At 36.3% G+C, this 15,810-nt stretch overlaps 1 protein-coding gene across 1 annotated transcript in view; it reads right to left on the bottom strand.

Annotated features, from left to right (window-relative positions):
* The window catches only part of LOC134381684 (ankyrin repeat domain-containing protein 26-like), a 64,816-nt gene that overhangs the window by 21,891 nt on the left and 27,115 nt on the right, over positions 1–15,810 (bottom strand). The window contains 8 exon segments of the mRNA XM_063101558.1: positions 733–935; positions 938–966; positions 2,451–2,668; positions 3,190–3,480; positions 6,312–7,256; positions 8,691–8,843; positions 9,421–9,604; positions 10,224–10,394. Of these exon segments, the coding sequence (XP_062957628.1) occupies positions 733–935; positions 938–966; positions 2,451–2,668; positions 3,190–3,480; positions 6,312–7,256; positions 8,691–8,843; positions 9,421–9,604; positions 10,224–10,394 (2,194 nt within the window).

Here is a 15,810-nt window from a genome sequence, read left to right as displayed (position 1 = left end):
TTCCTGTTCACCCAAATCTGCCATGGGATGATTTCTAGAAGAGAGTGCTGGCAGGGGAACCCTGAGGACCTAAAGAGGAGGGAAGGAAGGAAGGGGCAAAATGGGGAGAGGGGCTCAAAGACAAACTTGGCCTGCTTGGTTAATTGAGGATATATTCTTATTAAAGAAAATGACAAATATTTTAACCTAAAAACAGAAACGAACCTTTTTAGTGTTACAGGGTTGTATGATTTATAAAAAGGATTTCCCCAGGACTCCTTTAAGTCATACGATACATACCCACATAGGGTTGAGTGTCTGGATGCCAATAATTCACTTACGGTTAGGGGTGGAAACTTGGGCTGGTGCAGAAAAACTTTAAAAGTGTTATGAACCACAGCCAAACTAAAACCAATTAGAAAGTAAGCCAAAGTATCTCAAGGTACACCTTTAGTTATCAGGCAATAATATTCAATTTCTAAAACCTAGTTAAATGCAGCTTTTTAAGAAATATAAAACATGTCAGTTTAGTTATGTTTATTGAATAAAGTTAACAAATTAACTCGTAAAAGTGAGCTCGTGACATTTTTTTTAAAAAGGTAAAATTTCTGTCTCCTTTACTTATGAACACAGGTAATTATGACCTTAACTTAATATACCTAAATCAATTAAACACCTCAGTTTTTCACCAAATTAAAAATGAGAATTATATCGGAAATCTGAAAGCCAAAAGGAAGAGATAATATAACTAACTGTGGCCAAGGAGTTCTCCAAGCTGTTATTTGAAGGCCATAGGGTTGAGGTAGGAATCACTAAGTTTTCTCTTGGAAAATGATTTCTGTTGAGTACTAAATGATGATTAGTAATTGCCACACTAGGTGACTCCAGGCCAGGTCTCGTAGTGACAGCAGGAGTGCTGACTAAAGATGTGTGTTGCTCTTTCTCCATAAGAAGCAGGTATCGAACTCTGCCAGCCTCTCGTTAGCACTGTGAAGATTAGAACAGACAAATGGTTAGTATTTCATTTTTCCCTAAATGATTCCTAAATGATTTGCACTCTTAAAAAAGTTGCCATAACAGTAAATGGAACTTCCCATTTAACAATGTATTAACACTGAAAACAGAGCATAACTACTGTACACAATTATGTTAAAATCATTCTAAAGAAGTATGCATATTTCTAGGGGGACTCTGAATAAGTAACTTACACAAAGTTGGGAAGGGAGAGAAAGGGCTGTCAAGGATGTATGGGTTACCAGGTAACAAAGTGCTCCACTTAACAGATTATTAAAGGATGCTACTAGAAATACTTGTTTCTAAGGGTAACTGTTTGAAATGATGGATATGTTCATTTGCTTAACTATAATGACAATTTCGCTATGTATAAATATACCAAAACATCATGTTGTACTCATCACATTGTGCTCCTTAAATACATACAATTAAAACATAAAAATAAAAAAAGCTAGGAATATTTGTATTCATAGTAAACCAGTTTAGGGATTTAAAAAACCATGCCTTGAAGACATTTTCGAGCATGTGCTTTCACAAACATTACCTGGGGGAAATGAAGCACCTGGCACTGAGGAAAAAACTCAGAGGAACAAGCTCCAGGTGAGGATGAGCTAGCTGACTGGCCATCACCATGAACTGACACAGCTGCAAAGGCAATTAGCTCCTAACATTAGTACCAAGGCATAGAGGTGGCACCTGCCTTTTCTGTCTTCCACACAACACATCAGGCTGACCAAGGTGTTAGTCCTAGGCACTAAGTGAGTTCTACTTCCCTTCACCTGTGTTCATCTTTCCCTTTTTCACAAGCATGCCTTTATGAAGACTGGAAAGTCAGTAAAGAATAGTTTCGTCTTAAAGTGCCCTCTACTGGTAACACCGAAGATCACAATCTATGAAAGTTAATTTCCCAAGTGTCAGAAAGTGCTAAGAGTAAGTAGTACTTGGTCCTCTGAATTTAAGTTGTAATTTTCCAAAAAGAAAAAAATAGTTAAACTTATTAGTATTTCTATTTAGGGGAATGATAACAAGCAATTTCATAAAAATATCACTACCTAAATTGTAAAGCTTCAAAAATACTTAGCTGAAAGGCTAGCATTTGAGAAAATATTAAGGGGAAAAAATAAGGCTATATAAAACTTAAAAAAGGAGGGGAGGCAGAAACCATCCTGAACTAACATTTTATTTTTATTATTATTTTATTTACTTATATACTATTTTGGCGGCTGGCCGGTATGGGGATCTGAACCCTTGACCTTGGTGTTGCAAGGCTGTGCTCAAACCAACTGAGCTAACCAGGCAGCCCAAACTAACATTTTAAAAGGAATTTATTAACATCATTTGCCAAAATTATATTGTCTCTCACTTTCTAGTAACTTCATGAACCTCAGTAAAAAATACATTTTAGAGCCAAATTAACAAGCGTAATTTATTGTCCTTGATTTTACATTTTGACTTACATGCTTAGTTTATTTGACAATGATTCTCTGGTTTGTAATTCTTCTAGATAGAGTTGCTTATATTTTACCAATTCTGTTTCATGAGAGTCATCTTGAGAATTTTTCATTTTGAAGAGTTGAAATTCCAGATCTTTAATTCTGAGTTCCATCTGTCTTCTTACTGAAGCATTATGATCCTCTCTTAACTTTTCTGAATTTTCTCTAGATGCTGCTTGTTCCTAAAGTGAAAAGGATACATTTTTTACATAATTATAACCTGAATAAATATTGTTTCCTTTATATTTGAATCAGTGACTCAGAGAACAATTTTAAATATGAGAAAAAGCTGAAGTTGAAAATATTTATCATCAATTCCAACTTAATTAAATCTAAATGATAAAAGGAGTCATTCTTGTGCTAGAATTCATGTAACCTGATAATTCAAAGAATAACAGAATCAATCTACAATTTTAAAAATTGAAAAATGTAACTAAAGAATAATTCAAGATTATGACAAAATCACAATTTTTTCTTTTCCTCCTAAAAGTCAGTTTTAGGCCAACAGATCTTAATAATCAAGATCAATTTAGTAATAATGATGGAAACTGAATGATTTACAGGTAAAAACAGAAGCCACCCTCCTAGAAATCTATAAAACAAACAGCTATAACGGAAGTAGAGCAAACACATACAATGTATATATCCGAAATATAATTTGCAGTGAAATGAATTAAGGCACATTACAGATAATTAAACCAACCTGTAAAAACAGATTGACTTCTTTAAATTTTTCTACCATATCCTGTCTTACTCTTTCTTCAATCTCCCATTTATACTGCTCTGCTTGGCCACGTTCTATCATGTTCTTTTCCATATGTCCTTTAAGGTTCACTACTACTTGTTCCAAGTGCTTTTTCTCCTTCTCTAGTTCTTCACATTTCTTTTGTATTGTTTTCAAACGTAATAACTTTTCTTGAGGAACTTGATTCTTTTCATCCAGATGTAGACATTCTGAGAATGCAGCTTCCAGCTGTGCTGTAATATCATCATCCTGCAGGAATGAATAATATGGCTTGCTAATAAAGGAAGTAGGCTGAGAACAGTCTAACTCAAAACCAATAACAAATTTTGAAATAAACTCAGTTGCAATGAAATGTTCTCTACATGTAAATAGATTCCTAGAACATGGGCCTTGAATTACTCAGAAAATCAAGAACCAAGTTAAAACCATCAGAAGCTGTGCAAACACATTCCTTACCCTCATCGTGTTTTACAACCATTTGCACTTCATCATACACTTTTATTTTTCTGTGATTATTTCATGTATTTCTCCCTTAAAATGATTCTAAATCATCTCTTAGTAGAAAGTCTTTTATACCTACCCTCCCCCCCCCCTTTTTACTCCCCATAATTACTAAAGAAGTTTTAGGGACATTATATTGAGCTATTTATGCCTGAGTCAAAAAATGATTCCTAGAATAAGACTTTGAAAATGAGACTCTAATTAACAAAACTTGTAAATATAAGTTCTAATACCATAAGCCATTTTCTAAACTGCAAAGGTCTTATGCTAATTTGAGGGTTACACCATAATTCTGAAGGTTAAGTACCAAATATATGCCTTGGTATAATATTTTGGGACCTGATCCACAGATTTCTTGGAACAAAAATGCTTTAATTCAATTAGCACCACTTTGTAATCCTTTGCCACATGCCACAAAATAAGGGAGCATACTAAACAACAACTTGCTGGAATGTCAGTGGTACTGAGTCAGCGAGAACTATGTTCCTTTAAATGTAATGCTTAAGAAAAGGTCAGTGGAGTCATGGTTTTAAAACATGTCTATAAAATCTTTGACATATCTACCATGAAATTCTCTCTCCTGAACATGTGCTTTCTATGACATTAGTAACTGGTTTCTAGTGAATAGAATATGGTGTAACTGCTGTGAGACTTACATGGCAAAGTTAGAAAATGTGACAGTGTCCACATCACTCTCCCTCTCTATGGAAGCTTGCCTTAGTACCCAGCCACCATACCGTGAGGCCACAAGATGAACCCTCACATAAGTGCTCCAGCTAACTGCCACAGATAAAGTCCCAGCCAAAAGTGAGCTTGAACTGCCAATAAACTACTATGGACAAAGAAGCCTCTGGAAGATTCTAGTTCCCAGCTTCAAGTCACCCCGGCTGATGCCAAATGGACAAGAAATAAGATGACCCCACTAAGCCTAACCTATACTGCAGGTTTCTGAATAATACGAATGTTTGGAGACACTCAATTTGGAGGTAGCATATTGTCCAGCAATAAATAATGGACACAGGTACTAACACTAAAAATGGCACGCTGCCATTAGAAAACCAAAAATCAAACAACCCCCCCGCCCCCCGCCCCCCGCCAAAACACAAATGAAACACGCAGGAGGCCTTTGGACCAGGAGTTGGTGGAAGCTGAAGGGACCTAGAGAACAGTAAGAATGAAAACCAAAAGGGCTTCAAAAGCACTGCTTGTGGGAGCCTGATGGCCCTGGAAGAAGCTAAGAACGGTTTCAATGCCAATGAAGAGAATGATGCTGAAGCCTGGAGGAAAGCAACTCTTACAACAAAGAGGCCAAAAGTAAAGCAGACGTGAGAGAAGCCAAATAAAGACTCTTAAATGTAAGAAACCAGGTCTTACTGGATTCAAATATCTGTTGGTCACGTGCGAGTCTGCAATGCTTCATGATCTACTGAAATCTCGGAAAGAAACGGCTGTGTGGGTGGGACTGGTGATGGTAAATTCTACAATGTGGAACATTTTCCCTCTTTTTTATCAGAGGCTCAAATCAACTTCAGAGTTCCTCACATATTCAATTCTCTGCTCAAACCCTTCCAATAGACTTTTATCTCAGAACACAAGTGAAATCCTGATGGTTTTTACGACCCTAGGGTAACCCGGCCCTTATCTCCCGTCCTGGCCTCAGCTCCTACAACTCTCCCCCTTACTCACTCTATTCCTGCTACGCATGAATCCCACCAACCCTCAGGAGTCTGAAGATGGGGATCCAATGCCAAAAATAATACATCGCAGATTATCTATCCGCAATTACCTTTGTACTGGGACAAAGTTATATCCAAGTGATAGTAATTGGATTTGATAGTAATCGAAATGAAAATAATGAGCAAATTCTTTTTAAAGATGTTAAAAGTAAATTATAAATACCAGTGGGAAGATTAAATCAAACACGGTTTTGCTAAAATTCACCACATTGGTCCCAAATTATGATTTAATGAAAAGTAGATACTCTTAAAGAATTCAGAGGTCCTAAGAATATCAAATTTGAGACTACAATATTTCCAGATTTAAGTCAAATTGACATGATAAAAATAAAATTGTACCAACTAAAAATATATCAGAAGCCACTGAAGGAAAAGTATTATGAGATACACAATCTACACTTCAGTTCATCCGGGAAATTTGGAATGAATGGTCAAGGTAAGCCACTCAGGTGAATCCTCATTTCAAAATATTCATTTTAGGTTAAAGGCATTTCTATTTATCTGCTTCATCATGGTATTAAAAAATGACAACAAAAAGACATTAAAATTATTTTGAGCCGGTTAAGATTTCATTACTAATATCAGTCTATATCTATTAGCAATTTGTGACTTAATCTTACGACATTTTATAGGTGACACAATATCTTTACTCAAAGTAAAGTATCTCTCAGGTCTAATTTTTATTTGTTGGAAACAAGGAATGTTTCTAAGCTGATATAGCAAATATGTTTATAATCTATTCTTTTTCATATTCAGTTAGATTCAGCCTTTAGCCATAATCAGATATTACTTTGGATTTACTTTCAGGAAGTTTGAAAAATACGTCTGTTTCTTCATACTTACTTCTCTTTCTACGTTCTCATCTTCATGCTGATGCAGTTTTCCTCTTAAGTGACGACATCCGTTGATGAACTCCTTGTCTCCGTCTTCTAGTAGAAGACCTGGTTTTTTACTCTGATCCTGAGGTGTTCTTACAGCATCACAACACTGGCACTGGATTGCTATCCTTGCTTCATGATCAGCTTTGTCGTGAGCGTCATCCAGTCGCTGCCCAAGAAAACTATTTTTACACTGTGGTTGAGATAATCTCTCCTCTACAGATTCCTGCTTTCCAATGCGCTTATTCACTTGGCCTTGTTTGTTTTGATACAAGTGTTCAATTTCCTTCATGTGACACTGTGTTTGGCTTAGATCTCTCTGCGCACATCCTAGGACCGAAGTCACTTCTCTGAGAGTATCTCTTGTGTGACAGAGCTGAATTTCTAGGCTATTGTTTGTACTTTCAGCTTTAGAAAGTTTTTGAGAAAGAAATTCAGTCTTATCTTCTAGGACAGAGAAGTCAAAATTCACTCTTTCCTGTAGATATAACCACTTATGTCTTACTCTCTGGAAAGCAAGGTCCACATCCCTTTTAGATGCCTGCCTTTGACCATGATCTTGTATAGCAGCAACCGGTCTAGAATGGTATGATCCAACTTCTGTTTCCAGCCGTTCCTTGTTTTGCTTTTCATCCTCCAGTTTAGAATTTAGTGTTGTATTCTCAGCTGTCAGAACACTAAGCTGTCCACTACACTGGAACATTGTTACTGTGGATGTCTCCCTCTTCCATTTTACTGTCTTTTGAAGGTCACCATTCTTTTCTTCTACAATTTCAATGTCCTTGCAATATTTATTTTCCTTCTCCTGATACTGACTTTTTATTGTGTCTAATTCCAGTCCTAGCATGGGAATTTCATCCTGCAACATGTGATTCTTACGCAACAGATCTTTTTTAGGACTATCGTAAACCTGAGAAAACAAAGGAGATGTTCAGCTAGCACCATATAAAATGACACATTGTGATTTTCCCTGAAATTAAAAAATAACCTGTATATTTATAGGATGAAAGAGTTGCAATAAGTGGATAACCAACTGGAAGAAAAGTTGGGTCCAAACCTCAAAACTTATTTATAGAAGCATAAAATCCCAAAAGTTCAAAACTTTAACTGAACATAATGAAGCCGTGGAAGTAGAAAAGAACCCATGAGAGAATTTTTAAGAATCTCAGAGTTAAAAAGCCTTTTTCTGAATTATAACAAACGTAAAGACATGAAAGATTAATTGATTTGACCATATTAAAAATTGGGATTTACACTCTGATATCTAGTCATACACACACACACACACACACACACACACACACAAACGCAAATATATACATGAGGGTACTTCAAAAAGTTCATGGAAAGATTCACATTATCTTCAAATGCTCTTTTTCCATGACACTTTGAAATACCCTCATACAATCAGTCACTAGAATCACACGCATTGATAAGTGATAAATCTAGGCATTGTACTAAGCACTTCTAAATACATCAATGAACTCATTTAGTCATCACAATTCTGAGAAGTTCACAATGTTAAGCTGCAGGGTTTTCCCCAGGTTGTCTGACTCTTCTTGTAGTGCTTCCACCAAACCGCAGTTACTTCCACAGTGCAATTAAATAAATACAGAAGAGGCCTTAGATTTCAAAACACTAATGGTAAATAAGGTAACATTTATAGAGCTCTTCTTAGAAAACCAGAAGTTTATTTGCCGATGCAATAACTTTTGTTTTCTCTTCATGTTTGAAATAGTAATCAATGTGAAATAAGGGAAAATACACTGAGCTACCGTACTAGAAACCAAAGAATTATCAATCATCACTAAGTACATATAATGGCACATCATTGTTTTCAAAAGCTCTTTGTGCTGAAATAGGATACCACTTGGAGCAAACCGTTACTCTTCTCAAAAGTGAGGAGAATGACATTCAAAATATGGTCTCTGCACTGACTATACTTTTCCTCCTTCCCTATGAGGGGAAGCAATAAACTAACCTCTCCATTAATGTATCAAGGGGGTGAACTGGCTGCTCAAAATCAGATTATCTCTTGTTAGTAGCAAGGGTTTCTAGGTATGAATGGATTATCAATTTCTATGGAAATTATTAAGAACCTTTCCTTTGGATAAGGCCACTGCGAATGTCACTACTTGACTGTGGCAGACAAATAGAGTTGACTTAAGAACACTACTTTATCCAATGAGCCAAAAATGCAGCCCTCATCCCCACTCCCAGATGATATATATGTATATATATATGCATATACGATTTAAAAATCCTCTATACTTTCCATGATGCATACAATTGGTTTTAAATACATACACATACAAACATGTACACACACATATTTGAAAACTACTGAAGAAAATGCCTCATCATTCATTTTCTTTTGAGCCATTTCTAGCTCCTCTTGTTTTTCGCACAGGTGCCTGCTCACTATCCCATCTCGTAAGACTCTGGCATTCTGCTCTTGAGAAAGTTGCCTCTGGATGGCATTTCGAGCTTCTACAAGCTGGAGGGATACTTCAGTAAGTTTTTGGTCTCATACCCATGCGGAAAATAATTCTAAAAGCTTAATTAAGATCAGAACCTTTTAAAAAACTGTTGAAAGGAAATAGCCTATTAAACATGAGGACTTTCACCTCACACATAGGTTACTCAAATTTCAATGGCATAAATGACACCTAAATTTGCCAGAGTAAAAACAGTGCTTTAAAAAAAGCAGAGTATTGTGAAATAAAGTTTCTTTATAAAACATTTAACTAGTTTCATTATACTTTCAAAGTTATTTAGTCTCAATTTTAACATAAAAATGACTAAATTAGCATTTACATTAGTGATTGAACTCAACTTACTTTTCATTACTTCAGAAAACATATACTGAGCATCTATTAGATGCCAAGATCTATAATAATAAATAGTTTTACAATAAATAATTTACAATAAATAGTCACAGACCATTTTTACAGTAATATATTATTTTTGGTTTATTTTAAACTTAAATAATATATATCAAAATAAACAAATGTTATAAGTAATACTGAAGAAATAAAATTAAACATAAAAATTTTTATCACAGATGAATTTACCTGATTCAGATTGTCTCTGGCAGGCCTCAGTTCCGCATCTCGGGTCCTCAGAGTCACTTCGAGTCGTTGACTCACTGCGGCGTCTGCACTGGGCCGCTCTTCTGTTTTCTGTGACCGCTCTGTAAGCTTGTCACACAGCATGTCAGCATCTCTTCTCTTTTCTCTTTCTTGTTTTAAGGCAAATCTGCAATTAAACATGGTTATATTAAAATTTGTCTTAAAATGAGTTCATCTTGCGATCTGGCTCCTCATATATTGGTTTAATTATCCTTATTAAGATTTCTATGTTTTTGAATATTTTTCCTTTCTAGTTCTCATACATTTAAAGTCTCACTTTAATATCTTCCAAAGGGCAGAAATACTTAAAAGGGAGCAACGAAAGAACATGCCGTCAATCGGTAAGTTTCTGCTATTAGTAACTCTGGGAAATATTAGGAGAAACTATTTTTGAAATCATTCAGTGAAGTTACAAGTTCAAAATTAACTTTTTCTCACAAATAATTAGTCATAATTATTCCTCAGAACAGATAATTGAGAATTAACTCACTAAAAAGAAGTTTATATATAAGTTTATAAATTCATTAGAAATAAAATTTCATCTTCTTGAAATACTGCAGGTATTCCTGAAAAACTGCTCCTTCTTAAAATCACTTATCCTCATCTTAATCAATCTCCCACCAGCCGTGATAGAGTTGAGGACCTCCTGCTTTGGCCTGCAGATTATAATATCCTGGCTTATTTCCAAAAAAAGTAATCACTGTTAACATTCCTTCACAGAAAAATAAATCATGTATAGACTTTACCTTCCATCATCCTGGTCTATTTTACCTAAGTGGCTGTCACTGTTTACTTGCAGTGGGCCACCAGGTAGCGAATCGGCCTCCTCCAGCATTGGTGCCATCACAGAATATTTTGAGGTCCATTTTTCATCTTCATTTTTCTTTCCTTCCATCATATGCAAGGCAGGATTGCTACTTTAAAAAAAAAATTCATAAAAAAGACAAAGTTTTCTAATTATTCTGCTGACCAAAAATAAACAACTTTTTCTGGGCAAAATTCCAAATCTTTGCCATCTTAATTCATTTATTAATTCACAAAACAGTCATGGAGTACCAACTACCTACAGGAAATGAATAGTCCCTGCTTCAAAAACCAGGCAAACATATAATTACGATACAACGTGATATATGAGTTGACATACATAAAGTTATAGGAAGATAAGGATGGCTTTACAGAATAGGTAAAATGTAAAGGAGGAGTTTACCATACAAAAAAGCAGGAGAAAACCATTCTACTTAGAGAACAGAATGTGAGCAGAGGTTAAGCACATGGACTCTAGGTGTTTCCTAGGAACTTGAGAGGGAAAGTGCAAAATACATGGAAGTAAGTATTGACAGATGAATGCTCCACTAAACTTGAATGCTACACTAACAGACAGGAGCTATCTATCCACCTAAAATAATTAGATTTGTGCTATATTTTCAGTTCTGTTTCTAAATAATGTTTAATTTGAATGAAGTTTTAAAAATAGCATGAAGCAAAAATCACATGAAAGAAGAAATCGGGGAAGTATCTTGGGGGGGGCAGATCTTACTTTCAAAATCTCCAACTATATCTTTTTCAAAAACAGCATTATTCTGATTAGTTATGATTTTGTTTGAAAATAAAATGATTTGATAACTTTTATACCATTTTAGCCTAGAATCTAATCCTAATATAAAATACTGGATTTACCAATAGAAAATTGTAATTACATTTTTATGGAGCAAATACAAACATAAAATATCATTATCATATACCTACAAAAATTCACAAACAGACTGAAATTTCCCACTGGAGATTATTATGTTAGGATTGGAGCATAAGCTCCCAAAATTACCAGAAACAAAAACAAAACCAGCAATTATTTACTGAAACAAAGTTATGTACATAACTCTTCTAGTTAAGACTAAGCGCCTAAGAAAGGGGAGATCTTCCTGTAAGCAAGCAATTAGGCAACAATTCCCCTTGACCCAATCTTCAAAAGTACATCTACAAGTCTAGAATATATAATATTTTCATTTTGAACATAGTTAATGGGAGGCAACATTTTTAAAATTTTACTTCTCAAAATACATTGTACTTGATTTTCATGCCCCTTTACCCGGTTCTTCTCCACCCCCACCCTGCCCCCACCCACCTTGTATCTGTTCACTTGACTTAAATAGTTCAAGGAATTTTTGTGGTTATTCTGTCTTCTTCCCCCCACCCGCCCTTTATTTGTTTCTGTGTTTATTTATTTTTAGCTCCCACAAATAAATGAGAACATGTGGTATTTCTCTTTCAGTGCCTGACTTGTTTCACTTAATATAACTCTCTCTAAGCCCATCCATGTGCTGCAAATGGCAGTATTTCATTCTTTTTTATTGCAGAGTAGTATTCCATTATGTACGTATACCACAGTTTCCTTATCCACTCATCAGATGATGGACATTTGGGCTGGTTGCAGCTCTTGGCTATTGTAAATAGAGCTGCAATAAACATTGGAGTACAGGTATCCCTTCGGCATGAGGACTTCCATTCCTCTGGGTATATTCCCAGCAGTGGGATAGCTGGGTCATATGGCAGATCTATCTGCAATTGTTTGAGGAACCTTCATAACATTTTCCATAGAGGCTGCAGCATTTTGCAGTCCCACCAACAATGTATGAGAGTTCCTTTTTCTCCGCAACCTCGCCAGCATTTATCATTCTCAGTCTTTTGGATATTAGCCATCCTAACTGGGGTGAGATGGTATCTCAGTGTGGTTTTGATTTGCATTTCCAAAATGCTGAGTCATGTTGAGCATTTTTTCATGTATCTGCTGGCCATTCGTATACTTTCCTTCAAGAAATGCCTATTCAGCTCCTTTGCCCATTTTTTTAATTGAGTTATTTGGTTTTTTGCTGTAAAGTTGTTTGAGTTCCTTATATATTCTGTATATTAATCCTTTGTCAGATGTATATTTTGCAAATACTTTCTCCCACTCTGTTGGTTGTCTTTTTACTCTGTTAATTGTTTCTTTTGCTGTGCAGAAGCTTTTTAGTTTGACATAATGCCATTTGCTTATTTTACCTTTATTTCCCTGTGCTTTGGAGGTCCTATTAATGAATTCTGTATCCACTCCTACTTCCTGGAGTGTTTACCCTATGTTTTCTTTAAGGAGTTTTATTGTTTCAGGATGTATATTTAATTCTTTAATCCATTTTGAGTTGATTTTGGCATGTGGTAAAAGATACGGGTCTAGTTTCACTCTCCTACATATGAGTATCCAGTTTTCCCAGCACCACCTGTTGAAAAGGCAGTCTCTTCCCCAGTATGTAGATTTGCTGCCTTTGTCAAAGACCAGATGGCTGTAGGTGCATGGATTGATTTCTGGGTTCTCTATTCTATTCCATTGATCTGTGTGTGTATTTTTATGCCAGCATCATGCTGTTTGTGTTATTATAGCTTTGTAATATAGTTTAAAAGGGCAATTTTAAACAAAAAACTGGTTAAAGTTGCCACAGAAAGAACTGCCCTGCAATCATGGTAACAAATAGACAACCAGAACCAGTTTTAAATCTATCCAATCAATCAATGACCACTGGCCTCACTCATCAACCAGCCTCATCCTTCTGTAAGACAGCCAGTCAGAGATAAACTCACTATAATAGGCATGCCTCCCAGTGCCAACCAAACAAGCAACAGTCTCAGTCACTCCGATAATCATATTGCACAGATGATGTCAACCCACTTATGCCTCTGTAAGTGCCAATCCTTCTACTCTACTCTGCCCAAAACCCCATACAAGATCAGCAGGCTGCTCTGTCAGAAAAGCCTATGCCTGACCACCACAGCTGTCTCACTATAAAAAGCAACAAATTCCAATTCTGTCTTTTTCTTTCAGATACTGGAGTCTCATAATGCTTTGGTAAAAATGTGTTAAGTTCATTAATTTACCACCCTAAAAGTAAATGCGGTTGTCAATTCCTTTGATCCATTTTATCACAACTAAAACTATCACAAATACCAGTAGAAGGATAAATAGTGAGTAACCCCAATATCAGGCTTTTCACCTGAAGTGAAAAAACCTTAATATAGAGAATATAGCTTATTAGAAAGAACCAAAGGAATCTAAAATATGCATGTAATTGCTAGGTACAGAAGGGTCAGAATGGATCCATGTCAAACTTTTTTTTAAGTAAGACCGAGTCTAATGCTCAAAACAACACACCCAGGGTAAACTCCATTCACTAATTTAATAAACACTTATTGAGCAGCTGCTGCTTCTACGCAAGGCCTTTTTCTAGGCACCGAGAACAGAGCAGTAACAATGGAAAACGCTACTCCTGAGTGAAGTGAGCACACAATAACCATGAACACCTCAGGGAGGTGAGACACACAGTATGTGAAGGCAGAAAAGCGGAAGCAGGGAAAGAACATTTATATGTGTTGTGGCGGGGGGGGGGGGGGATGCTGGAAACTTTAGAAAGGCCAGAAAAGGTCTTACTGAGAAAGTGGCTTTTCAGTAAAAAACTGAAGGAGTGGGAGGAGCAAGCCAGGAGGAGATGTGAGGCAAAAGCCGTCCAGGCAGAGTGAACTGCCAAGTACCGCGGTACGCCTGGGGTGTTTAAAGAGCAGTAACAAGGGCCGAGCTCGTGGCACACTCGGGAGAGTGCTGCGCTGGGAGTGTGGCGACGCTCACGCCGCGGGTTCGGATCCTATATAGGATTGGCCGGTGCACTCACTGGCTGAGTGCCGGTCATGAAAAAAACCAAAAAAAAAAAAAAAAAAAAAAAAAAAGAGCAGTAACAAATTTAGTGTGACTGGAGCAGAGCGAAAGGGACAGAAAAAGAGAAGCTTCAGCCAGAGGGAGAACAGAGGTCAGATCATGCATTGCTCTGGAGGTATTAGGAAAATTCTGGCATGTACTCTGGGTGAAATAGGAGGCAATATGAAGAGTTTGAGCAGAAAAATGACAAAATTTGACTTACATTTTAGTGGGTCTGCTGCATAAAGAATTGATGCGAAGAAGATTTAAAAAGAAACAGGACGACCAGTCAGAAGTCTGTTACACGCATCTAGACAGCAGATGATGCTGGCTTGCACATGGAAGATGGGACTGCCTTCTGGATATATTTTGAACGTAGATTTGCTGACAGATTAGATGTGAGGGGTACGAGGGAAGGATGAGTCAAGGAAGACACCAAGGTTTTTGCAGAGAAACTGGAAGAACTGCCATTAACTCAAGTAGAAAGACTACCTGAGGGGCACATATGAAGAAGAGTATCAGTAGCTCAGTTTGGGACCTGTTAGGTTTGTGATACCCAATTGCTAACGAAAGAGAGATGTCAGGTAGGCAGTCTGATATATAGGTCTGGAATTAAGAAGAGAGATCTGGAATTCGAAATTTGGAAATCAATAGCACATACAAGATAGTAAAAGTCATGAGAAAGAAGATCAAAGAATGAGCCCTGGGAAACTCCTATGTAAAAGGTGGCAGACGAGGAGACACAAGCAAACAGACTAAGATGGATGGACTGGAAAGTTAGGGGGAAAACCAGGTGAGCAACTGATATCCTCAAAGCCAAGGGAAGAAATTGTTTTGGAGGAGAGAGTTTTCCATTGGGTCAAATATTGCTGAAGTAAAATGAAATCTAAGAAATTATGTCTAGATTTATTAAAGTGAAAATCACTGGTAACCTTGAGGAAAACAATTTTGGAAGAGCGGTGTGAGTGAAAATTACTGGATTTAGTTCAAGAGTGAATGGAAGGAAAATGTGAGTCAGTGAGTAGAGACAGTTCTTTCAAGGACATCACAGCAACCTGACATGATCACAGAAAATGTCATTTTCTCCTTGCTTAGCTGTATTCTCACTCCTTACATAATGATTATGTAGTATGTTTGTAACACTTTGAAGTTTTTTTTTTTTTGATTGCATGCACGTGGCACTAAAAATAAAAAAGCCAACCAAGGTGTTAAACAATCAATTCATAAAATTATGGAACTAAAAGACCCCTTGAAAATGTCCTGGTTGTATATTATGTAAGGTGATTATCATATAACTCATGCTTATAAAGAAAGACCACAGAAAGAAAGCTTCAAGGGCAGTATTTCTTGCTCAATAAAAATCATCTAACTCTAGGATATTTTATACCAGTCAAATACACAAAGTAATTAATCATATTAAATAATACTGAATTCTATAACAGGACTAAAAGGGGAGAAAGGCGGAAAACAAATATTTCATAAATTGAGTTTTTATAAATTGTATAATATGAGGTCAGTTGTTGAAACATATAGTGTGGTGTGTAGAGAAATGTATTATCTTTAAAAAGGAAGGACAATGGCAGGCATGCAGGGTATCTTTAAAGAGATCTACTGCATTA

The sequence above is a fragment of the Cynocephalus volans genome, chromosome 7, assembly GCF_027409185.1.
Source record: "Cynocephalus volans isolate mCynVol1 chromosome 7, mCynVol1.pri, whole genome shotgun sequence".
Classification (NCBI taxonomy): Eukaryota; Metazoa; Chordata; class Mammalia; order Dermoptera; family Cynocephalidae; genus Cynocephalus; species Cynocephalus volans.
This window is presented reverse-complemented; position numbering and strand designations above follow the sequence as displayed.